Genomic DNA, 26,917 nt, shown 5'->3' with positions numbered 1-26,917 from the left:
TCTTATGGATTGGAAAAGTCTTGATCAATTCTAGCTTTTTAATATACAGATTTACAAAGAAAAATAAAACACTTGAGCACTAATTTTCACTGTTTTTGTGCGTTACAATTGGCATATAGTGTATCACTAAGCTTATCCGATTGCAACAACATTAAATATCAAAACACTCGAGCTGCTTATTTTAATAATAGTAAATATATCGTGTGTGAGTACGTAGGATTTAAAACACCTAATCAATTTCAACTACTGAAATTGAACAAACCTATGGGGATATAATGATGAGAAGTAATGTCAATGAAATGGCATTTTATCTGTTATGGTTTACAGAAACATATTCTTATTCAAGGATTTTATGGCCTATTCCATTTAAAATCTACACTAGCACTGTGGAAGATTTTGAAAATATCTACCACAGTGGGAGTATGAATTTCCAATCTCCTTCTCCTTCCTTTTTCCCCCTTTCTCTTCTTATAGTATCTTTCCTTTCTTTCTCATTCTCTCTCTCCCTTTGCACATCTTTTACACCCATGTCTCATCTCATTCTCTTCTTTCTCTCTCCCTCCACTTCCCTCTCTCTCTTTTCCTCTCCTCCATTGTCCCACATTATCTTCCCATCATCACTTCAGGTTCACTAAATATCTATCGATTTACTCAACTCGCTTGAAGCACAATCATCACATCATAAATCATTTAAAAACCGTTCAGCCGCCTTATTTACCGTCAACAACAACAACAAAATCTTCCGACTCAAAAGGCTGTGTAAACGCTCTCCACAGTCAGAACCGTCTTACATAAACAAATCAAATAAACGCTATAGATAACAGTGAAAAACCTGTCAACTAATCAAATATAAGCTACTGTTTTGGTAACACTTTCACTCTAGCAAGAAAACCTCTCCAGCTTGTCAACTTCACTCCGCTGTATATTTATTACTCTTCTCTGTCGGCTTTCCAATTGTGATTTCACCTTAAGATTCCATGCATCGTTTCCGTTCTGTTCCATATTTTTTTCAATCATGTTTTACACCTGTCTCTGCGATATAGTCTAAATATTTGGAAACATCTTGACATTATTTCTGAATTTCACAAAATTACAGGTGAGTATCAAAGGCTGCATAAAGAGCCGGCAGGGACAGATGATACCCGCCTTTTTAAAGTCTCTCCACGCGGGTGTCGACTGCAGACGACAAGTTTTTTTTGGTTTTTTGATTCAAAAATTTCAGAATTGTAAATTGTCATTACAATATTTGGAATCAGCATGAAAAATGAATTAAAATGAGTACAAACAAACCTAGTATTGGCTGCATAAAGAGCCAGCAGGGATAGATGATACCGCCTTTTAAAGTCTCTCCACGCTTGGGTGTCGACTGCAGACGACAATTTTTGGGGGGTTTTTGATTCAAAATTTCAGAATTGTAAATTGTCATTACAATATTTGGAATCAGCATGAAAAATGAATTAAAATGAGTACAAACAAACCTAGTATTGGCTGCATAAAGAGCCAGCAGGGATAGATGATACCCGCCTTTTTAAAGTCTCTCCACGCGGGTGTCGACTGCAGACGACAAGTTTTTTTTTGGTTTTTTGATTCAAAAATTTCAGAATTGTAAATTGTCATTACAATATTTGGAATCAGCATGAAAAATGAATTAAAATGAGTACAAACAAACCTAGTATTGGTTCAGTGGTTCTTAAGATAGCTGTTGATATTTTGAGAAAATATCTCAAAACTGGGACATTTTATGTTAAGTATATGGCTAGCATGCAGAGTATTAATCATGACATCATCATGGCATCACATATTCAACAGAATCTACACGCAACCCATTGTCACATCACTGAGACTGCATGGGGGAAATGAAATTTTGCGGCATATTTGGTGAAAATGCACAGATTTGTGACAAAAAAAATTCAAAATTTGTGACGTCAACATATTTGAAACCTTATCGCATACAAAAGCTTGCAAATTGTTACCAAATTCTGGGAACATCATAACTTGACATAAGGCTTTATCTTTACGAGGCAAAACAACACTAACAACAACAGTAACACGTAACTATCTTGCATCTCATTAGAAGGATCTGTGGCCACTTTGAAGTTGTTCCCCTCTTCGGTCAGCTTAAAAAAATTATACCATTTATTTCCTTCTGAAGTAATCAATTTGTAAACTGGTCTCAAATTATAAGCGTGTCCATTTGTGCATTGTCCCACATTTACCCATAATACTATTTTCCAAACATAAGGTATAATTTTCTATCAATTTGGTTCCCATTTTCAGTGTGTTTTGATAAAAGCAAGTATGAAATTATTTTGAATTACATGCCATTTTTCTTCAAAATGATTTGGAATATATGTACCATTAAAGTAAACAGTAAATCCCCTTTTTCAGGTGTTCATTTGGAAACTAATGATCCAACTACAAGAATAACCAGACTTTTTGTAAAACAGCAGTTCCAAGGGGATACTAAATATTTCATTATTAAGCTTAATACACAATTATTTGTTTCACCTCAAGTTCAGTAGTGATGTCAATGCCTTTTTGCGGTTGGCTGCGCTGCAAGCATGTCGACAAACCCGCCCTTGTATGTGTGCATGTGCACTCTGTGCGATTAACTTTACGACACTACTGAACTTGAGGCAAACCAATGTATACCCTTGTTAACTTGAACTTGTTAACTGAATGAAAAGAGACACTTTACTATTGAGTTTGGTACAGACACTACAAACAATTTTTAAAGAAAGAGTGCGAGTTATTTGAAATTGGCCAAAATTACAATTTGATGCGAGTGGGTTGGCAATCAGACACTATTGATTCATTGCCATTAGACTAATGCAAAGACATTTTCTCAAGAATGTTCACCACAATTTGATACCGTAATAGGAATGATAGAAATTGTATCTATTATAAACGATTTGATGCAGACGAGTGGGGTGGGGGCAATTGGAAACCAATGATTCATTTCCATTAGACTTGATGAATGTTTTAAGCATGGATTGGGTTATTCCATTTAAAATCCACACTACCCCTGTGGAAGATTTTGGAAATATCTTCCAGAGGAGTATGAGTTTCAAATGGAATGAACACATTAGGCAGCTCTATTTAAATTTCATACACCTTCTGAGAAAGATACAACCTTAATCTTTCACTGAGGGAGGGCAAGTTTCAAATGGAGCTGCTAATGTGTTCATTCCATTTAAAATTCATACTCCCCCTGTAGAATATATTTCCAAAATCTTCCACATGGGTAGTATGCATTTTAAATGGAATAGCCCATTCTTATGGATTGGAAAAGTCTTGATCAATTCTAGCTTTTTAATATACAGATTTACAAAGAAAAATAAAACACTTGAGCACTAATTTTCACTGTTTTTGTGTGTTACAATTGGCATATAGTGTATCACTAAGCTTATCCGATTGCAACAACATTAAATATCAAAACACTCGAGCTGCTTATTTTAATAATAGTAAATATATCGTGTGTGAGTACGTAGGATTTAAAACACCTAATCAATTTCAACTGCTGAAATTGAACAAACCTATGGGGATATAATGATGAGCCTATATTTGGAAGTCGAATATCGTACAACAAAGAAATAGTATGTTTTTTAATATTTTATTTGAACTTCTTGATCAATTGGCGGATCTCTCAAGATAACCATTGACAAAGTGGCGTAACCAGTGGGGGCCGGGGTAGCTATGTTGAGCTTATAATTACCTGAATATATAAGCAATTTATTGTTGATCACTTTGCTAATTGCTTCTCAGGTTTGAATCAATGTTGGGTCAATGTGGGTTTGATCACTCCTTTAATAGAAGTAATGTCAATGAAATGGCATTTTATCTGTTATGGTTTACAGAAACATATTCTTATTCAAGGATTTTATGGCCTATTCCATTTAAAATCTACACTAGCACTGTGGAAGATTTTGAAAATATCTACCACAGTGGGAGTATGAATTTCCAATGGAATTAGCACATTAACCAACCCTATTTGAAACTCACCCTCCTTCTGTAGAAGATTCAGGTTGAATCTTTCTCAGGGGTGTATGAAATTCAAATGTGATCATTCAATTTGATATTCATATCCAACTAAAAAAATCAACTAAGACCCACCTCTTGCTAAAATCATAAAAGCATCAAGTATACCAGTCACACTTTACTTGTGAATTTTGCCTATTCTATCCTGAACAAAGTCTAACTAGTTCTGGCTGAGCTACATAGCCAAATCCTGTAGCTTCCATATAGCTATTAAATTTTCAGAGTAGATCATGATTGGCACTCATGTTTACCAGTGGTGTGACACAGTTTCCCAGTAAGGCTTAGCAAGCATAAAGATGATTTCAAAATCCATGGGAGCTTTGATCATGATCGCACACTTTCCCCCTTCAGCGAATGATACACAATCTTATTGTGCACTTCCCAACTGAGTAACAGCCAAGAGCTACAAATATCACTCTTGTGGCAAAGTTCATCAACCTTAATTCACCTGTTATCTCAACATCAAACTGCTCTGAAGATGAGTTTTGATACGCAGATGTGCCCAATGGCAGTTTTAAAGATATAACATTATATTTGAGTCACTGAACTGCATTGTTTTAAGTGCCATTCGGACATAACATGCTCAATTTGCGGCTGCTGACCAGAAGTATTTAAACTACGATTTTAATCGGTGTTGTGTTGACGAGCCACGTAAGACAGGGTATTCTGGTCATAGCCTGAGTTCCGAACAATGACCCCAAAATCGTGCACTTTCTACATTCGGAGTAAATAACCAATAATTACACATTTCAAAATAATATAGCACTTTCAAGGTTAACACATACTTTAAAAAAAATATTATTTGCACTGGAAAATATCCAGTAAGTTCTCCCTAACCAAAAATGAAAGTTTAATTTCAATATTTAGTCAATGTTTAAGAAAAAGGGCAAAACACCTTAAACAATTCATTGAACTTGCATTGTTTTAACATTTTTTACATTTTTTGTTTGTCCGTTTCCACCTAAAATTTGATTAAACATTAAATTTTATTTGTTTTCCAAGCCAGGTCAAACTAAAGGAATATTATTGAGTTATATTACACCTGGAAAATCAATGTGATTTGTTTTATTAAAAAAATAAAATAAAATGCCATATTTTCTGGCATTAGAAGAAGTTTTAGTTTGAAACTCCGAAAGCTTGAGGGCAAAAAAACCTCTTTGCAGACCTCTTGTGGGTTTTTTGTGAGGTTATATATGAAAGACTAGGTAAAGAGTGCACATGGAAGAGATTTATTGACTTTTAAGTGTGCTGAGGCTTGTGAATCAATGTTTAAGTGTTGTGCCTGTGCGTAGCGCACTATAAATCACTGCGCTTTTTTTTTATGATGTGAGATTGTCTCTATATTCAATCATATAACCACCCCAATTTCAATATCATTATGGCGATAACTGCTCAATTTCAATCACCACCTAAAGTTCAAGCACCTTTTCACAAGCAAATGCTTTCCACACTTGCAGCAAATAACCGCGAAAATTGACATGTCTTGTTTGATTTTGATTTTTGCTAAAAATTGTACGCTTGCAGCAAATAGCCACGAAAATTGACTTGCTTTGTTTGATTTTGATTTGACATTTCCACGAGGGACATTGCCACATGACTGTTGTATATATATTGAATAATACATCATTTTACAACTCACTCATAGATCTATTGAAGAGCATTTTACAACTTGAGTGATATTTTATTCAAATAAAATGCAACTCAAAATGAAGATTTCTGGCGAAACATGTGATTTATTTCGGACGTTGCCTTGTGTTACTATTTGATCAAACATATTGTTACTGATAGCTTTATTAATATCTTAGTGTCCATTCTAATTATCTTAGTATACATATTTCATTTTTGTAATTGACATGAGCTAATAATATCATGTTCATCTGTACATACACACATCAAAAAAAGAAAGTCCCCACATGCTTGAGTCCTCATAACTTTAAGCACAATGGTATCACACTTCAGGAAATGCACAATAGATCCAAATTTGGTTCAAAAATATGTAGTGTCAAGTACTGTGTAAAAAGATATGGAATGAATAAAAATTGTCATCAGGTTTGCCATCCCAAATAATGGTTACTCCCGGTAAGAAATGACCAAAAGTAGTCTATACTCTGTCTCGTCTCAAGTTGAGAGTAACGCCATCCCGGGAATGCCATGTTAGATTTTCCTGTGGTAGATTTGAATCAGTGCATTTGTAGGTCACTGGCATACATTCAAATCGCCCTTCTATGTTTGTGTGTACGCCTCACAGGATTAGGTTAGTGCAGACGATTCGAATCTGCCACTGCAAAATCCAACATGGCATTACTCTCAACTTGAGACGAGACAGACTATAGTGTGAAAACTTCATTGGGGAATTTAGCTTTATTCTATATAATCCCTCAAGTAAGACCCTGTTCACATTTCAAGATTTCTTCATTCGACGAAGATAAGTTAATCTTGATTAACTAATTAAGCATGCGTACACATTACGCTGAACGAAGATCAAATGAAGACATTGCACTGTACACATTTCATGAAAATTAACAAAGCTCGAACGAAGCTATTAACGCCCGGCTATTATCTAAGCCGGCAAAGGTCACTTGTCACATGATCACTTTCCTTCGTCGAACGAAGCGAGCGTACACATTACAAAAATAACTTTGTCGAACGAAGTATTCTTTCATCGAAACAACCTTTTTAGCTTTGTTGAACGAAGCAATTTTAATCTTCATCGAAGGAAGAAAAGTACGTACACATTAGAGAAAACAATTTTTAATCTTCATTCGAGGTTCGTCGAAAGAAGAAAATTTTCTAATGTGAACAGGGTCTAATTCTTTACCCTAGTCTAACTTTGCATGTCTTACATCCAGCTTGCAATCTCTCAATGAAATTTTCGCATTAGACAAGTTTTGATGATTTCTTGAGCTTTAGAAGCAATTTTAAGCAGCATATAATCTATTTGAATTGCACCAATTTTCATCAAATTGTTATCACAATTCTCCACACCTTCATATCAATATTATTGCTTCAATTATTTGGTCTCAAAGTAATGTCCATTCCATTAGGTGGGGAATTTCTTTTTTTTAAGGTGTTTAATTATCTTAGTGTACACATTCCTTTTTTGTAATTGGCATGAGCTAATAATATTATATTCACCGGTATATCGACCTCTCAATGCCAGAAGTGGGTAAGTCAAGTGCAATAGCTGCCCAGTGTACATATGGCAATTTATTACATGCAGTATTTTGTACTCATTCACATGCCAGCTACACATGGCAGCTATTGCACTTACCCACTTCTGGCACTGAGCAGTCGATATATGTAATATATCTTGTCACTACAGAATACTGTGATGATATGATAGTGTGGCATATGAAAATACACTCATACGTGATGATGATAGAATTGTCTGACATTAAAGGGCCATTTTGGAATCCACAACCTCATATCCCCCCCCCCTCTTTTTTTTAAAAAGGTTGAAATTTTTATACCATTGAAAATCGCTGGCTACATAAAGTTTGTACGCAAAATATTTCTTGCAGATTCATCTGCTTGGCAAAAATATTGCAAATATATATATATGGAGCCTATGTAATAGACATAATCGAGCATAACTTGCAAGCTTTCCTTATGTATTTATAATGAAATATACCATAAAAAGATGATGTTAGAATCAGGCAATACTCCTTTAAGCAGTAAGCATTTCCACTGAGACGCAAGGAAAAAGTGTGACATTTATTTTTCTTTTCAAAAAAAAAAATTATTGGCATTTTCAGGCCATCGATACATTTGCAATTTTGTGTTCCCTTTGTCTCGAAAATGCTATCTATGCTACTAAAAATACATAAGATAGTCCTTGGGTACACATAATATTACGTTTTACATGCTAATCAAAAGAGAAATTTTCAAATATACAGCTATAAAACCGATACTTTTTTCTGTTTAAATCTGGGTCAAATGTTCTATCAATAATATAAGACAGGGTTGAAAATATTAAAGATGCATATTATGATATTGCTTAATAAGAAGTAGTTAAAAAAAAAGAAATCAATAAATATTCATATATCTTTCTGACTTTGATTTAATACTTGCATAAACATGCAATAACAATGTATTTGCATATATACACACACAGTCCTCACATGTCAGACAAGTTTGTGGGTTCACATGATTTGTTTTGCAGGTGGGTGCATAATTTTCACCTTTTCCCCTACAAAAATGACTTGAATGCAACAAATGGACTTTACTCCCTTTTAAAAATGAAACTATTTGTGGGATGTTGGAGGGTATTTTAAACAATTTAATTAACATATAAGAATTTATTTGTAAATTTTTCTGATTTGGACCTATTTGGGCCTGGTGGGTTCAATAAAAAGGGGGGAGGAAAGGTGCCCCCAGGAAAATGGAGGAACAAATGATGACTCCTGTATAGGTCTGTATAGAAAGAAAAATGTGTGGAAGAGGAAATTTTCCATCCATGAATTAGATGATGCTGTTAATAGCTATTTAGAGAATCTGCATATTGCTAAAGCCTGACTATTTTAAGTTTGATAACAGACCAATTTCAAGCTTGGCCTTGTATTTTCCTTTGTATTTCTTTAATCTAATCAATGCGAGAGAAAAAGAAGGGGGAGAGACTGTGAAGGAAGAGATAGAAATAACTGGAGAGAACCCATGAAAATGAGGCAGGAAGGGGGAGAGTGGAGCACCCCTACCCTGATAAATTATTGGGTTATAGGGCAAACAAAGACAGCATGTGTGGACCCCGGACTCCACATTTTGAAATCAAAAATCCCAAGATAATTTTGTTTCTGAAGTTAAAAACCTTGGTGAGAGCCATAGATGTCAAATAAAAATACGGCCCTCTATCGATTACCGATGTTGCATCTCCATATCCTACGGCCTATAAGGTCTCTCACTTTCAAAAAAGTCATAAATAGTTGCATTATGTCCCCACTGTAATGGTTTTCTGGGCAGGGAAGATACAGACGGAGGGAAGAAATTGAGAGAAGTGGAGCGGGGAGAGAGAAAGAGAAAAGAGAGAGAGTGCAGGCATCTTTGCTGTCTGATGAGTCTCATTTGAATTAAATAGTTGACTCATCATAATCACATCCAAAGGGCTATTCCATTTAAAATTTACACTCCCCTATTGAAGATTTAGCTAAAATCTTCCACAGAGGGAGTACGAATTTTGAATAGAATAGACAAATACTTACTCCGCTTGTGGAAAATATAGGCGTATGGCTTTCAAATTGAATAACCCTGACCAATTACATATGAAAAACATACTCCCTCTGTGGAAGATATTGCCAAAATCTTCCACAGAGGGAGTGTGGATTTCAAATAGAATAGCCCAATATGGAGGTGATTACACCCTCTTACGTCAGTTTGATAAGTGGCGATGCATCACTGAGTAAACAGTTTGTACTTTGACGACAAACAGCTAAACCAAGACTGCATTCATTATCTCCGTCTTCCCACTCCAAGACAAGGGTGGTCAAGAACTATTAATGCATTTTTTCCCATAATAGGTATGATAAGTATTTAACCATAACAATTCATAACATTTTACACACTTAATTGTCGTATCGTATATGACTTTCAACAAATCAAGCATGTTTTTCCTTCCCGTAAAGCTTAAAAAACGATGACATACTCAAGTATCTATCGAAAACCGGCAAGATACAAAGCTGTTTGTCTTTTATGTCTCATTTTTTCCCATAATGGGTATGATAAGTATTTAACCACTACAATTCATAACATTTTACACACTTAATTGTCGTATCGTATATGACTTTCAACAAATCAAGCATGTTTTCACTTCCCGTTAAGCTTAAAAAACGATGACACACTCAAGCATCTATCCAAAACCGGCAAGATACCAAGCTGTTTGTCTTTTATGTAAATTTCATCTATAGGAATAGTTATTTTTAAACTTGACTGCACATTAAATGATGAACAGCACTTAGACGTTACTGCAGTAATGTGACTAATGTTTTCCATCCATGGATGACTTGATTACACACAGATTATTCATTGGGCAGAACAAACGTGTGCATTCGTCTGAGAGGCAGAGCCTCGAATACTATTGAATGCTATTTCTTTTTGAATTTTACTTTTTTAATATATACTTATTGATTGGCATATCAGCTTTTTTCAACAATTCCTATTCCAATGCTAATAATAATGCATTGGAATATCAGCAGGCATTTCCATATATGGCATGTATCGTGTTGTAACAACAAAGAAAGTAAATAAGTGATATTAATACTTTTTATTGCATATCGTGAAAACATTAAGGTAAAAAATATATTTAGCTATAAAAATATCAATAGTCAGTAATGTTCATGTTTGGATGCACTAACCACATTGCTCTATTCTATTTGATATATGGAAGATATGACGTTAATCTCCCACACAGGGAGTGTGAATTCCAAATGGGGTTACCTGAATGGGTGACTCCATTTGAAATCTACACCCCCTATGTAGGAGATTAAGGCCACGTCTTCCATAGGGAATAGCCAATATGTACAAATTGGCATACAGATCTTTTAACATATCATGGGGCTCTCACACTCCCAAGTTCTCATTACCTAATTAACTAAATGACCCCAATTCAGTATGGACTTTAAAGAGGAAGCCCCCAGAGTAGTTCTTCTGGAGTAAACCAAACCTGCCTGGTTATCAAATTAATCAGTGATTAATAAAAATATCAATAGTCAGTAATGTTCATGTTTGGATGCACTAACCACATTGCTCTATTCTATTTGATATATGGAAGATATGACGTTAATCTCCCACACAGGGAGTGTGAATTCCAAATGGGGTTACCTGAATGGGTGACTCCATTTGAAATCTACACCCCCTATGTAGGAGATTAAGGCCACGTCTTCCATAGGGAATAGCCAATATGTACAAATTGGCATACAGAACTTTTAACATATCATGGGGCTCTCACACTCCCAAGTTCTCATTACCTAATTAACTAAATGACCCCAATTCAGTATGGACTTTAAAGAGGAAGCCCCCAGAGTAGTTCTTCTGGAGTAAACCAAACCTGCCTGGTTATCAAATTAATCAGTGACAAGGTTATCTCTGAATTTAACAGGTGCTAATTGATATTTTAATGTTATTGCATCAATTAGCACCTGTCAAATTCAGAGATAACCTTGTCACTGATCAATTTGATAACCAGGCAGGTTTGGTTCTCCCCAGAAGAACTGCTCTGGCGTGGCTTCCTCTTTAAAGGTGGGTGATCCAAATTTAACATATGATGTTTTCCACCTCACATTGAGGTCCATCACCTCTACTGTTCCTCAAGGATCATTACTGGGTCCACTTATTTATTTGACTAACAGCTAGAAATTATGAGGCTTTTGCTCCTATTCCTGTACAAATAAACCCACTCTTGATGCAATCCTACTCAAATTCCTTTAATAAGTGACTAATAAAGGCTATGTAGTCATCAGTTTCAAATTTACAAAATACAATATAATTATACTTAACTAAAGTGATATCGAGATCAATCTATGTTAAAAGGGTGCCTCTTTGGTAATGTTCAAAGTATAAGTCATGGCACAAGTGGTATATTTCACAATTTGTTTTTTCCAAAATATCTTTAGTAATTCATGGTGAAAATACAAAACAGATAAAGCTATGATGTATAATAAATTTTTGGCGAAAGAAACCACAGGTTTAAATTTTAATATATTCTGTGTATTTTAAATTGAAACATTGTGGCCCTATTATGTTCCAAAGGGTGTATCTTCGAGTTACATCTCTAACAATTTATGTTCTTTTGCCATGGTTGATGCTAACCCCATGAGAACTACCTGCCGAGAAGATGTTTTCATTATCAATTGGCCCAATCAGCAACATTGTTAGAATAATTTCACCACACAAAAATTGAATTATTTGCGAAGCTCCATTATGATTGGTGATTAAAGTGAAAATATCATGTAATTGACCAATCAGAGGCAATGTTAGATCGGCTGGTAGTGCTCAGGGGGTTAACCTTTCTACTTGACTCACATCATGGAAAAAGGTTGTAGCATACTTAAGGATGGGCTAATTCTGATATACCATGCGCACAAGTCTAATGCTAACCCATCATAACCCTAATCCTAACCCAACCTTATTATAACCCTTACCTTAATCCTAACCCTAATTATAACTCTAACCTAACCCTGACCCAAACCCTTAAAACAAAGGGTGCGCAGGGTAAACCAGAATTGTACCAAATATAAGATATTATTCGCACTGTATTGATACTATTTTGTTACACTTGGCTCAACTTACCCATGCTGGGTGACTTGCCCCGTGATCGTGATCTGCCATGCATGCCGCCTGTATCCCCTGGCGCTGTTCCGTGGTTCTTAGATAACAGAAAATCCTTTAGTTTCTTATCCTCATCCTTATCCTCGCTTAATGTCAAATTCTATGAGGCAAAATAAGAGAAATATTTATGAAAATTGAACCAAATAATGTGAGTTATCTAGAAACTTAAGGCAAGTAAGAGGGGAGCATGTCATAGAAGTGCTTGTGCTCAAATATTGAGACTGATAAAGATGGCACACAAGAAGAATGGTATGAATGCTATAATGGAGATTCCACTTTCGTTTTGATTTATTCTTGGCTTTAATTTAAGAACAAGAGGACCTGCGGAAATTTATATGCAAATATTGACTGCTTTGACTCATTTTCTATAAGATCAATGTATTAATATTAAAAAGTACACTGCAGGTTTAGTGATGTTAATTACATCACTATGGACCACAAGAGCCTCATCCCAATGGGATAGTCCAATAACCTCAATTACATAATCATAGTGCAAAATTTGACCTCAAGCTGCAGAGTATGAGTTTTTGTACCCAAAGGTCATTCAATGAATGTACAAATGTATGGGGGTTTAAGAACTGTTTCCCTGAGAGATGAGCATGTTGTGGATCCTAGTGCATGCCTAAAACTGGAAAAATATGGCTCTTGCCATCCCAATCGCCTTAAAAGTCAATTAATGCTGGAAAGTCATACCTGAAGCAAGCCAGGACGATAAATATTTATCTATATATCTAGATCAAGGAGGTGTTACAAGCGGCACCTGTTACTGTTTTAGGTTTATGTATTCTACAGCATTAACTATTGTGTAAAATGGGCCAATGGAAGCTGGCGAAACCTTAAATTCTGTGTGGTTCTCTAGTTTCATAAATCATTGTATTTTAAGAAAGTGGGTAACATCATGTAAGCAATATGCAAAGTAGATATCAATTTGCATTTAATCTGTTTCTTTATTTGTATTTTAATTTGCATATAATTTGTTTCTTTATTTGTATTTTAATTTTTAATTTGCATTTAAATTTGTATTTAATTTACATTTTGGGGACTTAAAGGAGTATTTCGTGATCCTAGCATCCTCTATTTATGTCATTTTTCATTAGATATCCACGAAAAAAACCTATTCCCAAAATTTCAGTTGATTCCGATTTTGCGTTCGCGAGTTATGCATGATTATGTGTATTACACTGCTCCATAGACAATGCGTTGTAATTTCGTTCTGGTGCACCAGAACGAAATTCAAATTTCACGATATCTTTGCTAAACGAATTAATCTGCAAGAAATATTTTGTACATAAACATTATGTAGCCAAAGGTTTCCAGTGATATAAAAATCTCAACTTTTTTTGAGAAAAGTGGGGGGATGAGGTTGTGGATCACGAAATGCCCTTTTAAGTCAATAGTTTTTGTGGTTTAAGTATCCATGCAGTTTTACACAATGTGGCATGTAAATAAGTCTTGAGTAGACATATTGAGAATTGTAGGTGATGCTAATTTGATGTAAACAGCATGCCTATCATCAGGTTTTTAACAAAATTATCTTGTATTTAATATGTATTTCTGTGTAAACTGTATGATTTAAGGTATTAAGGGAGGGTATTAAGTAATGTGTTGGTTAGACTTTCTTTTGTTCAGTGCCTTGAGGTGTATGCGTAAGGTGCTTTAAAAATGCAGTTCTGTTATTGTTGTTGTATGTAGGCCTAATCATGCACAAAATTAGCCTGTTGTCAAGACTTCATTGTTGTCTGCTCAAAAATGGACTATTCCAGTTGAAATCAATACACCCCCTATGGAAGACATGACCTTAATCTTCCACACAGGGAGCGCGAATTTCAAATGGAGTCACCCATTCAGGGTTGTCTGCTCCAAAATGGGTTATTCAGTTGAAATCCATACACCCGCTATGGAAGACATGACCATGACCTTAATCGAGGAGTGTGAATTTCAAATGGGGTTACCTGAGTGACTCCGTTTGAAATCTACACCCCCTGTGTGGGAGATAAAGGTCATGTCTTCCATAGGGGGTGTATGGATTCCAACTGGAATAGCCCTTGTAATCATGAATCAGTCCTACTCATCTTGTAATCATATTCCGTAAAAACGAATTTCATTGATAAATTTGATTGCTTTCTATTTTAAAACTTCCAAATAAAAGAAACCATACAAATTATTTATCCATGAGTTATACTAGAACTTTTTAAACCTTCAAAGCCCCTAAATATACTCAAGGTATGACAAGCAGACATATCCAGTCAAGCATTTTGATAAGGTAATTGTGTGGGTTTGGTTTACCTGTCTAACTTGTGGTCAAAAAGCAGACACTAATTCATAATGATGTATTCACATTGAAATGTTCAGGCACAATAACGAAGATTCTTATAAATCAACTCAAATTCTGTGTATTTGTCTTGCTCATATACTGTTCCATTCGATGCTTACAGAAATAATTACCTAAGGATTGGATTTACACTGAAATGATCCCAAGTGCAAATTGTTAAAACCTACACAACCCCTCTGGAAGACTTGACCTTAATCTCCCATACAGGGGTTGTATATTTCAAATAGAGTCACCCATTCAGGTAATTCAGCCCATTTGAAATTCACACTCCCTGTGTGGGAGATTAAGGTCATGTCTTCCATAGGGGGTGTATGGATTTCAACTGGAATAGCCCAATTTGAAATCTGTATGAAAATTTCATTTGAATATGTGTACATGTAGTTTTTGCTGTTTGATTCAATATTTTGCTGTTTGTTCCTACAAAATAGTAATTTATCTGCTCAAAACATTGGTTGTTTTTTTGTCTGTTTTGTTAGTTTGTCTGATTATGTGCACAATGATTTTCATCACTTATATTACAGTGTACTTTTATATTGTTTATCTGACACTTTGATATTTTTCTGTGAGCCCTGGAATTGTTCATTTTTTGCTGTCAAACTTTGCCTAATTTTGTGCCTACATTTGTTGTTTGGTTCAGCATATCTCCATATGTGCACAGTGACTTTCATTAGAAATTGTTCCAGCGTATTCACTTTGATGTTTTTGCGAGTTTAATTCGGTGGGCTTTGGAATTGGTATTATTTGGCTATAAAACATAACCTACTTCTGTTTTTATCCCATCCCGCCTGCATACAATCTAATCTGTATTTCACCTGTCTCCCAACATCAAGTTATATACCTTGCTCTTTTTCTTTTCACATGTACATTAGTTCTGTGGGGCTTGGTCATGCAATAACCAGGCATGAGAATAAACTTTTCTAAAAAAACAAAACTGAAAATGTGTGTGAAATTGGGCAAAAAGTACCAAAAACAGGCTGAAACAGGGATATAAGTAGCTGTTAAAAAAATACCCTGAAATGGTGCGAGCGAAGCGAGTAAGCCGAACGTTTGATAGGAGCGCTATCTTTTTAGCGAACGCTAGGAATCGGGGAATAGGCTATGAAGGTGCTCTTTTTAAGATGAAATATCATAATCCACTTCCGGAATTATATATTTTAAAAAAATCCCCGGGAAAATCCGGATTTCGGGGAAAAACCGGAAATCCGTAAAATAAATGGAAAACTTACATCCCTGTGAAATTAAAGTTGCGGAAATATTGACTTAAAAAAACGCCTGAATAACATGAATCTTGCCCTAGGCCCCTAAAATGTGTGATTTATTCTGCATTCAGTAACACAATAAAAATTCAGGGAACTAAGGTAAGATCTAGGTTGATAGCTTAGTCACCTTCAAAAGAAAATCAGTCAAATTTTGAAGGAATAACAATAAGACACAAGTAGAGTGATCAAATTGACCTAGCCTAAGCTCACCTCAGTAATCATCTTGCCTCTGGTCTTACAGCGCTTACGATGATTAGCTTTCTTTTTCTCCGCCTCCAGGACACGTTCTCTCGTGGTTCGATACTCCAAGGCAAATTCGGCGATGATGCGGCAGAAATCGGAGATGGTGATCTCTCTGGCTGCACTTTCACTCATGCCCAGATAGAGAAGTAGATTGTTGAACCTGTTGATGAAGAAGGGGATAAGTCCAATATGTTACTGGGTTTGTTGGAGACAACTGTAACAAAGATACCATGCAGGGATAGGAAGCTTCCTACCAACCACTAAATGTTTTTAAATGTTTCATTTGTTATAGTCCAAACATTACAATAACATTAAATGTCAGGTTATATAAAGGTCATGAAAACATTTGCAAACTGTTTTATGTGAAAAAATGTTATTGCAAAATATTTGCTGGCAAACATTTTTCCCAAAATGTTTTGTCAACACTTAATAGCATTATATTAAAATGAATGTTTTAAACTGTAAAACATTTTGTGTTTGCTGAGTACCAGCAGTCTACTCAAGATAGCAACTATTGCTGTCTACTGAAGATAGCAACTATTGCTGTCTACTGATGATAGCAACTATTGCTGTCTACTGATGATAGCAACTATTACATCTACTGATGATAGCAATCTGCTGTCTATTGAAGATAGCATTATTGCCATCTACTAATGATAGCAACTATTGCTGTCTACTGAAGATAGCAATTATTGCTGTTTACTGAAGATAGCAACTATTGCCATCTACTGATGATAGCAATTTTGCTATCTATTGAAGATAGCAACTATTGCCATCTACTGATGATAGCAATTTTGCTATCTATTGAAGATAGCAACTATTGCCTTCAATTGAAGTTAGCAACTATTGCTGTCTACTGAAGATAGCAACTATTGCTTGCTGTCTACTGAAGATAGCAACTATTGCTATCTACTGAAGATAGCAACTAATTGCTGTCTACTGAAGATAGCAATTATTGCCATCTACTGAAGATACCAACTGTTGCTATTGTGACAACTGCTGCCTACTGATGATAGTAATTTTTATACTGTCTACTGAAGATAGCATATACTGTTGTCTATGTTTGTCATGCTGCTTTAACACTTTTCTTAAATTATTAGCACATGTCCAAATGCTTCTATCACCACTTATAGTATTGGATGCTTCTTAGCCACAGTCTGTGGCGCTCACTGACTTAATCCAAGCAAAGTGAGGCCAGTCTGACAAGTCCAGTCAGCATGTACTATTAAACAATGGATCTGAAAATATCACGTCACCTTTAGTCTTAATCACAAGGAACTAGAACAATTTATGCATGCATACTAAACTCTCTCCCTGCCTGGACAGTCTATTTATGCCTGGATGGTATGTACTCATGGAAGCAGAAGATGCCATACTAAAGCAACAGAGCCTGAAATTAGTGCTAGGTATTCTTTAAATTGAATTTTTTTCCCTTTTTTGTCAGTTGTAGAATTGGACTGCCTTATACCAATGTACATATGTCCTAAATACATTTGAAGTCTTACACAAATTAAAATAGTAATTAGTCCAGTGGACACTGCCAGAAAAATTATCAGCCTCGAACTATTTTGATTGGTTACAAAGAGAGCTATAACATGTATTGAGCCAATCAGAGATATGGTAAGAAAAGTCAGTAGGACTGAAGGGGATTAAGCTTAAATATTGCTAAGAGTTCATAAAGCTCAATTTTCATTGGTTACTCAGATGATTATATAATTAAATTAACCAATCAGGAGTACTGTAAGAATGGTGCTATAGTAGTGTCAATGGGGTTAATCAACAGCTTTTCAGCATTCTTTGACACATTTACCATGCTGCATTAAGTTAACATTATTTGGTGCACTTGACTTACTTTTCCCCGTAACTGAGCAGTACTATTTTGTGAAAATGAGGTCGCGGCACCATTATTTCCGTTCCATATATTCTTAGCAAGAAATCATTATTAATTTTGGTACAAATAAGCACAATAAGTTTTTGTCACTAAAATTGATTCTGAATTTAATAAATAGAAGAAAATGAGAAAGAAAAACAGGAAGAAAAAAAGAACGAAGAAAAGGGGCGATAAATGGAAAACAACAAAATAGAAGAACAAAGAATGGAATAAGAAGGGACTTGGTGCATTCAAATCAGCTTCAAATTAGTCCCCTGACTGGACTTCTGCAGGTTACTTAACCCTATAAGAACTACCTGCCGATTGGCCAAAATGAATATTGTGTCCAATTTTGAACCAATCAAGGCGGGTATTAAGAAGATCATCTGCAAATTCAAGTTTGACCATAAATAGTTTAAAGCCTAGTCATGATTGGCAATTGAAATGAGCATTTCAAAATATCCACCAATCAGAAATGCTGTTAGATGAACAGTAGTGTCCAGGGGGTTAAGCCTCCAAGAATCTGAAAGTGGACCCATATATATACCAATTTAAGAAATTTGACAAAAGTTTATACCCGAGGCCCAGTTTTTGGCCCAAATTCAACAAAATATTTGCAAAATTTAGAAATTTGGGAGCCAGCTAGGTAAATGTGAAATTCCTTACAAACCTACAAAACTCCACATTCAGGCTAATTGATCTCCAGTCTGGTCTACAGGGTTATGCTTGAGCACTTAGGTATCAGGAAATTAAATCAGAGCAATGCCATGGCATATTTTTCTCTGCATGCTATTATACACTTCTAAAGCAAACAAATCCGAGTTGATGTTCCACTTTGCATGGTTAATTAATTGATATTGATACTTAAATGGTCAATTACACATGATATGATATGGTATGATCAATATCATATTACTCAAGGTTTATTCTTTATACTTTGTTAAACAGGAAATCGGCAAAACTCATCATCACCAGAGAAGATATTTTATACTTCCCACAATGCACTACTTTCCTGTACTGATTTGCTATTCAGTGCAACACTGAGACGAATATTTAGTTATATTTGTCTCAGGTGCAAATATTTTGATATTAATCCACGATATTATAATGAGGCCTGCCGATTACGAGCTGATCAAAGTATAGTTGATGTATTTTTATCTACCCATGTTGCCTGATAGCACATGGAAGAAATGCATTGTGGGAAGTATAAAATATCTTCTCTGCATCATCAAAATTGACATGGTCTATCAGATGCATGGTTTAGATATTTTTATAATTTTCATCTTCAAAAAATACTCACGCTTGCTTTATAATTTGGCATTCATTTTCCAACATTCACAACCACTCATTTTCAAAAATATTGGTCCTTTCCAAAATTCTATTTCACACCACTGATACCTTTGCATAGAACCGATTTTCTTGGAGAAGCCCCTTTTCCACTGAACAAAAGAGCAGTGTTTTTATTTCAGCTCTAGAAATTCCATATAAAAATACTTTCATGGTGCACAATTTTGTCCAGTGGCTCACATATTCATAGGGACACTTCGTACCCAACAATACATCAAAGACCAGGTTTACACAGAGCATGAAGTGGACTTCAGTCAAATTTGAACTCGACTTGATTTGTGTGTAAACAGGGTCCTCATGTTTTGTACCTGACTTCAGAAGTCGACTTCTAATGACGACCTGGAGCAACTTTTATCAAATTCAAACTTGACTTTAAACTCAACTTTTGCGGTGTAAATGAACATGCGACTAGAAGTCGTGTTCACTTATGGTTATTTGAAGCATGAGCAAAGTGATCATGTAAAAGTTTAATTTGTTTTGAAGTCAAATACTGTGTAAACACTCGTCAACAAATAATATATGCTAATCTTTGGTCATAATCTGAATTGATGTCGCAATTGAAGTCGACTTCTCTCTGTATACACAGGGTCAAAAACAGGCAAAGACTATCCAACAAACCACAACACTATTTTACCAACTTCTTAGAAAACATAATAGAAACAATGGAATGACCTGAAACAAACTCTGTTGTTTGCCACGGGGTACAATAACATCAATTAGAATAAATAAGTTTGTTTTAACAAGTCAATAAGCGTTATTTGATGTTGCTTTTGTATTTTATTAACAATTTCATTTTCATCCACATATCAAATAACATTGAACCGTACGTGTAATTAAATCAAATTATAATTTAAAATATCTGTGAAAGATATCGATTTTCAGATTTGGCAAATTCACATGTGACTAGTTAAGAATATTTTAATGCATACTTCAATATTTCTTTGGATCACTTCACTTGAATAAAGATTCCTTTTAAAAATTGAAATATTCTAATCTTTTATACACGATAACACTTTTTGTTTTTATCTTACGACTACAATCTCAAACAGGACACAGTTCATTAACCCGGTTATGCTTCTACACTCAAAGAATGATCTTGTGTCAGATACAAAAAATCATTTCCCCAACTTGAAGTCAAATATTTGAGTTGTGCTTGTTCAATTTGAATCATTTAGCTATGTCATTTGGTATGAGAACATGGTGGTTCATAGTGCATTTATAGCAGAGCAACAACAGGGTTGCACAAATTGTACAAAAACATAGAAAAGCTGAAATGTATGCCAACAACCACAAATTGGGCTATTAAATTTAACCACCCCCTCCCCCCCCAATATATTGTCACCTGAAATGTATGCCAACAACCACAAATTGGGCTATTAAATTTTCCCCCAATATATTGTCACCTGAAATGTATGCCAACAACCACAAATTGGGCTATTAAATTTAACCACCACCCCCAATATATTGTCACCTGAAATGTATGCCAACAACCACAAATTGGGCTATTAAATTTAACCACCCCCCCCCAATATATTGTCACCTGAAATGTATGCCAACAACCACAAATTGGGCACCCCCCCCCCCAATATATTGTCACCTGACATGTATGCCAACAACCACAAATTGGGCTATTAAATTTAACCACCCCCTCCCCCCCAATATATTGTCACCTGAAATGTATGCCAACAACCACAAATTGGGCTATTAAATTTAACCACCCCCCCCAATATATTGTCACCTGAAATGTATGCCAACAACCACAAATTGGGCTATTAAATTTAACCACCCCCCCCCCCCAATATATTGTCACCTGAAATGTATGCCAACAACCACAAATTGGGCTATTAAATTTAACCACCCCTCCCCCAATATATTGTCACCTGAAATGTATGCCAACAACCATAAATTGGGCTATTAAATTTAACCCCCCCCCCAATATATTGTCACCTGACATGTATGCCAACAACCACAAATTGGGCTATTAAATTTAACCACCCCTCCCCCAATATATTGTCACCTGAAATGTATGCCAACAACCACAAATTGGGCTATTAAATTTAACCACCCCCTCCCCCCAATATATTGTCACCTGAAATGTATGCCAACAACCACAAATTGGGCTATTAAATTTAACCACCCCCTCCCCCCAATATATTGTCACCTGAAATGTATGCCAACAACCACAAATTGGGCTATTAAATTTAACCACCCCCTCCCCCAATATATTGTCACCTGAAATGTATGCCAACAACCACAAATTGGGCTATTAAATTTAACCACCCCCTCCCCCCAATATATTGTCACCTGAAATGTATGCCAACAACCACAAATTGGGCTATTAAATTTAACCACCCCCCTCCCCCAATATATTGTCACCTGAAATGTATGCCAACAACCACAAATTGGGCTATTAAATTTAACCACCCCCTCCCCCCAATATATTGTCACCTGAAATGTATGCCAACAACCACAAATTGGGCTATTAAATTTAACCACCCCCTCCCCCCCCCAATATATTGTCACCTGAAATGTATGCCAACAACCACAAATTGGGCTATTAAATTTAACCACCCCCTCCCCCCAATATATTGTCACCTGAAATGTATGCCAACAACCACAAATTGGGCTATTAAATTTAACCCCCCTCCCCCAATATATTGTCACCTGAAATGTATGCCAACAACCACAAATTGGGCTATTAAATTTAACCACCCACCTCCCCCCTCCCAATATATTGTCACCTGAAATGTATGCCAACAACCACAAATTGGGCTATTAAATTTAACCACCCACCCTCCCCCCAATATATTGTCACCTGAAATGTATGCCAACAACCACAAATTGGGCTATTAAATTTAACCACCCACCCTCCCCCAATATATTGTCACCTGAAATGTATGCCAACAACCACAAATTGGGCTATTAAATTTAACCACCCACCCTCCCCCAATATATTGTCACCTGAAATGTATGCCAACAACCACAAATTGGGCTATTAAATTTAACCACCCACCCTCCCCCAATATATTGTCACCTGAAATGTATGCCAACAACCACAAATTGGGCTATTAAATTTAACCACCCACCCTCCCCCAATATATTGTCACCTGAAATGTATGCCAACAACCACAAATTGGGCTATTAAATTTAACCACCCACCTCCCCCCAATATATTGTCACCTGAAATGTATGCCAACAACCACAAATTGGGCTATTAAATTTAACCACCCACCCTCCCCCCAATATATTGTCACCTGAAATGTATGCCAACAACCACAAATTGGGCTATTAAATTTAACCACCCCCCCCCCCCCAATATATTGTCACCTGAAATGTATGCCAACAACCACAAATTGGGCTATTAAATTTAACCACCCACCCTCCCCCAATATATTGTCACCTGAAATGTATGCCAACAACCACAAATTGGGCTATTAAATTTAACCACCCACCCTCCCCCCAATATATTGTCACCTGAAATGTATGCCAACAACCACAAATTGGGCTATTAAATTTAACCACCCCCCTCCCCCCCCCAATATATTGTCACCTGAAATGTATGCCAACAACCACAAATTGGGCTATTAAATTTAACCACCCACCCTCCCCCAATATATTGTCACCTGAAATGTATGCCAACAACCACAAATTGGGCTATTAAATTTAACCACCCACCCTCCCCCCAATATATTGTCACCTGAAATGTATGCCAACAACCACAAATTGGGCTATTAAATTTAACCACCCACCCCCCCCCCCCAATATATTGTCACCTCAATTCTAGTTGCACCTTATGTTCAAATCCAGTTGGAAATTTGTGCAAGTTTTATGTATTATGTCTGTTAAAAATTGATGAAATTGATGCACTATTTGGTTTAAAATGTTACAATTTTGATTGGAATTCCAAAATCTTCCACACCTTTTCAACTTCCAATGGATGAAAATGGTTGGATATGAAATAATGTAAACAGTTGAATTTGGTTGGAATTCAAAAATCTTCTTCAATCAAGGGGGGGGGGGGAGTAGCTCAAATGGAACAGCCCATTGTCAATGCCCTTTGCCTGTCACAAGTGATTTCAAATATCCCACATTATTTATAAGTGGCTCATTTAACTCAAATTTAACCGGCTGGTTGTGTTTTAAGCACACATTTTAAACACACTACATGACATCACTACACAACGGTCGGGTTGCCATACCTTGCCATTTGTCCCAATTAGGTGACTTTGTGACTAAAAATGGCCACCATTTGGGCTATTTCAAAAATGTTAATTTAAGCCTAACTTCATTAAATTTTGTTTTTGAAGATGATTTTTAGATAAAATTCACACAAAATAATACCATTTTAGACTAACTTTGTATCAAAATGCCATCTGAAAGTTATATTTTGGGCAGATTAAAGAAATTGTGCAGCATTCCCATTTGTGTCGTGCCTGCTAAACATTACATTCCCTGAGTACACAAATGTGATATTTTGTCCGCACCATATAGTCGTGCAGAAGACTCTTTTCATGCTCATTCAGCTGTAAAGAAATGACCTAGAGCACATAAGATGGTGAAATAATAAAAAGCAAACCCCAAAATCTCAGTGTAAAAGCTATGGAGCATTAACTGTCTCATTTGCATAACAAGGAACAACTTTAATGAGAGCCAACGCCCTCTATATCAATTTAGTTGATACCTGGTTTCAGGCCCGTACGCAGGGGGTGCTGGGCACCACCCAAATTTGCAAAAGTAAACAAAAAGTCCCAAAATATCACAATCAGGTTCTTTACGCTTTTTTGGTCAAAAATCACCCCCTGAAATCAGCACCCCCAAAAAAATCCTGCGTACAGACCTGCCTGGTTTGTCATGATGGGCTGATAAATTTGTGACAGGCAGGCAACACTACACAAGGTCCCCAGTAAACCCCTCTCCGCATATTAGTTCTACCATTTATTATCCTCATATAATCTCCTCCATCTATGTTTATGTAATGGTGTACCATTAGTGCAGAGAAGGAAATCATATTGATTGCTACAACTGATAATATATCATGCTTAAGTTGTATGTACTTTAATTCATTAAGCTTACATTATAAAGGCATTCATACATTAAGGGATCTGGAATGAGCGTTTTTGAGCGTTTCTACAGTATTTTTTGTGGGACATGAGAGCACATAAAACATATCGAATTGCATTCTGAATACGAAGAATGTCTTTCTGATATCAAATAATTTTTTGAAATTCACGATATAATACAAATTTTATGACAAATTATTAAAATTTGATATTTATTTTTACATTTTTGATATATAACAGTCCTCGAAGTGAATTTTATAAATCTAATGACATATTCTTAAAGTGTATGTAGCTGGGAGAAAAAGCAGACGATCAATTGAAAATTTTGACCTTTCATATTGAAGATATGGATTTTTTCCCCAAAAGACCTAATTTTTTTTGGTGTTTTAAGAAAAAAATCCATATCTTCAATACGAAAGGTCAAAATTTTCAATTGATTGTCGGCTTTTCATCCCACCTACATACACTTTAAGTATAAATCATCAGATTTATCAAGTTTAATTCGAGTACTGTTAAATATCAAAAATATCAATTTTTAATCATTTGCCATAAAATGTGTATTACATTGCGAATTTCAAAAAATCAAAATTATTTGATATCAGAAGGACATTCTTTGTATTCAGAATGCAATTCGATATGTCTGATGTGCTCTAATGTCCCACAATAAATACTGTCGAAACGCTTAAAACGCTTCATTCCAGATCCCTTAAGCTTACATTAAAGGCATTCATACATTAAAATGACTGCAGGCAATAAATAAAACAGTAGTTTTAGTATTCAACTGATAAACCAATGGTGTTATTTTGGAAATATTTGCGGGGAATTGGAACTGTTTATTAGCTGCTAATTTTAGAATTCAATAAAATTGAACAATTCTGCAGTAGTTTGTATTAAATTCTTCAAAACATTATTGATGTTACTATTCTAAGTGGCAAGGAGAAAACCATGTATGTACACATTCAGAATATATATTGGAATAACCTACCAACCAATCAATATATATAAATTGATTGATCGATCAATTGATCTTGATCAATCAATCAATCAATCAATCCATCTTCGCTCAAGATCTATACAACCAAACAAGACCACACAAATTGGAGCTTCCAACCGAGGTTGACCAAAGTAAGTACGGTTGAGGCGCGTCACAAGCGGTGCGGCCATGGGCGCCCCACTTTTTAGCACTTTGTGCACATTTTTGTACTATTTTGAACTTTTTGCAGGCTTTTTGTAGCTTCGCGTAACTTTGGGCGCCCCACTTTTTGTCACCTTGCTCCACGCATGGACTACGGTTATATTCCAGATCTAACTTACTATTTAAGTATAAAAAAAATTCTCCCTATCAAAAACTCTTTTTTTCTGCTCATCAATTCAAAACACTCTTCTCCCGATTATGCTACATTATATACCACCCTACTTCACACGAACAATATTTTCTTAGAAGCCTTACATACAACATGAGTTGCCTTCCAGGCTGATGCTCATGTTTGTGTTAAGTACTTCCTGCCTATCACCGTTCCATGAAATAGCACTGATACATAAGTGAACTAATCATGCTCAAAGTGCATTAACCCTGAGTGCAGCGGAAAATCAAATCCTATCATTTGTCTCCATTTTATCTTGTTGGAAGCGGAACCTCTTACACTATTCATTTTGTCATCTTTACAAGGAGATGTGAGTCGAAACTTTGGTATAAGAAGCAACAAATGCACTTTTTCCCGTTAATTCAAAATGACAAAAAGCTTTGCGAGATGTCTTTTCAAGTAATTGACAAATTTCTACCAATTAATTATTTTCAATTATTTCCCACTTAGTTTAACTTTTATGTTTCTGTATTGAAAAGGTAGATAATATAACTTGATAAGGCAGATATGTGTTAAGGTAGATAATATTGCTTGATAAGGCAGATATCTGGCAAAATCTTGCTTAGGAGACGAAGACAGAAGAAACAGGGAAGGAGAAGAAACAGGGAAAAAGGAGAAATAGGAAATGCAGAATAAGGAGGAAAAGGAGGAGGAAAAATATGAGAAGAAAGAAGAGGAGGAAGGAGATGAGAAGGAGGAGAAGACATCCATGACTGACCCTCCTCTATTCCACCTGTTACTCACTGTATATATACATTTTGTATAAGCCTAAAAGTAAGTTCTAACTGCATCAGAACGTACCTCCTCTGGCATATAAATAATAGCTCCATAGGTGCAAAACAGATTATTCAATCTGTGTCATACTTAAAGTTTGTGTACGCATAATAAACTCACCTGTTGCACACTCTCCTGTGGACAATCTTGAGTACAATGATTCTCTTGGCACAATCACCCAGGAATTCTTGCAATCTGTATTAACACAAATCATGGTATCAAATTAATATCACTTTTTATTTTACAAGATACTCAAACATAATGGTATCATCATCATCAATCTCTTATGCCTAATTAGGTAATGCAACTCGGGG

At 35.7% G+C, this 26,917-nt stretch overlaps 1 protein-coding gene across 1 annotated transcript in view; it reads right to left on the bottom strand.

Annotated features, from left to right (window-relative positions):
- Positions 1-26,917, bottom strand: part of LOC140172488 (FH1/FH2 domain-containing protein 3-like) — a 112,633-nt gene that overhangs the window by 43,023 nt on the left and 42,693 nt on the right. The window contains exons 7-9 of the mRNA XM_072195635.1: positions 26,724-26,798; positions 16,156-16,348; positions 12,316-12,454 (exon numbers count right to left, since the gene is read on the bottom strand). Of these exons, the coding sequence (XP_072051736.1) occupies positions 12,316-12,454; positions 16,156-16,348; positions 26,724-26,798 (407 nt within the window). The remainder of the gene's footprint in view (positions 1-12,315; positions 12,455-16,155; positions 16,349-26,723; positions 26,799-26,917) is intronic.

This window comes from Amphiura filiformis, chromosome 16, assembly GCF_039555335.1.
Source record: "Amphiura filiformis chromosome 16, Afil_fr2py, whole genome shotgun sequence".
Taxonomy (NCBI): Eukaryota; Metazoa; Echinodermata; class Ophiuroidea; order Amphilepidida; family Amphiuridae; genus Amphiura; species Amphiura filiformis.
The sequence above is the reverse complement of the archived record's forward strand: the minus strand, read 5'-3'. Positions and strand labels throughout refer to the sequence as shown.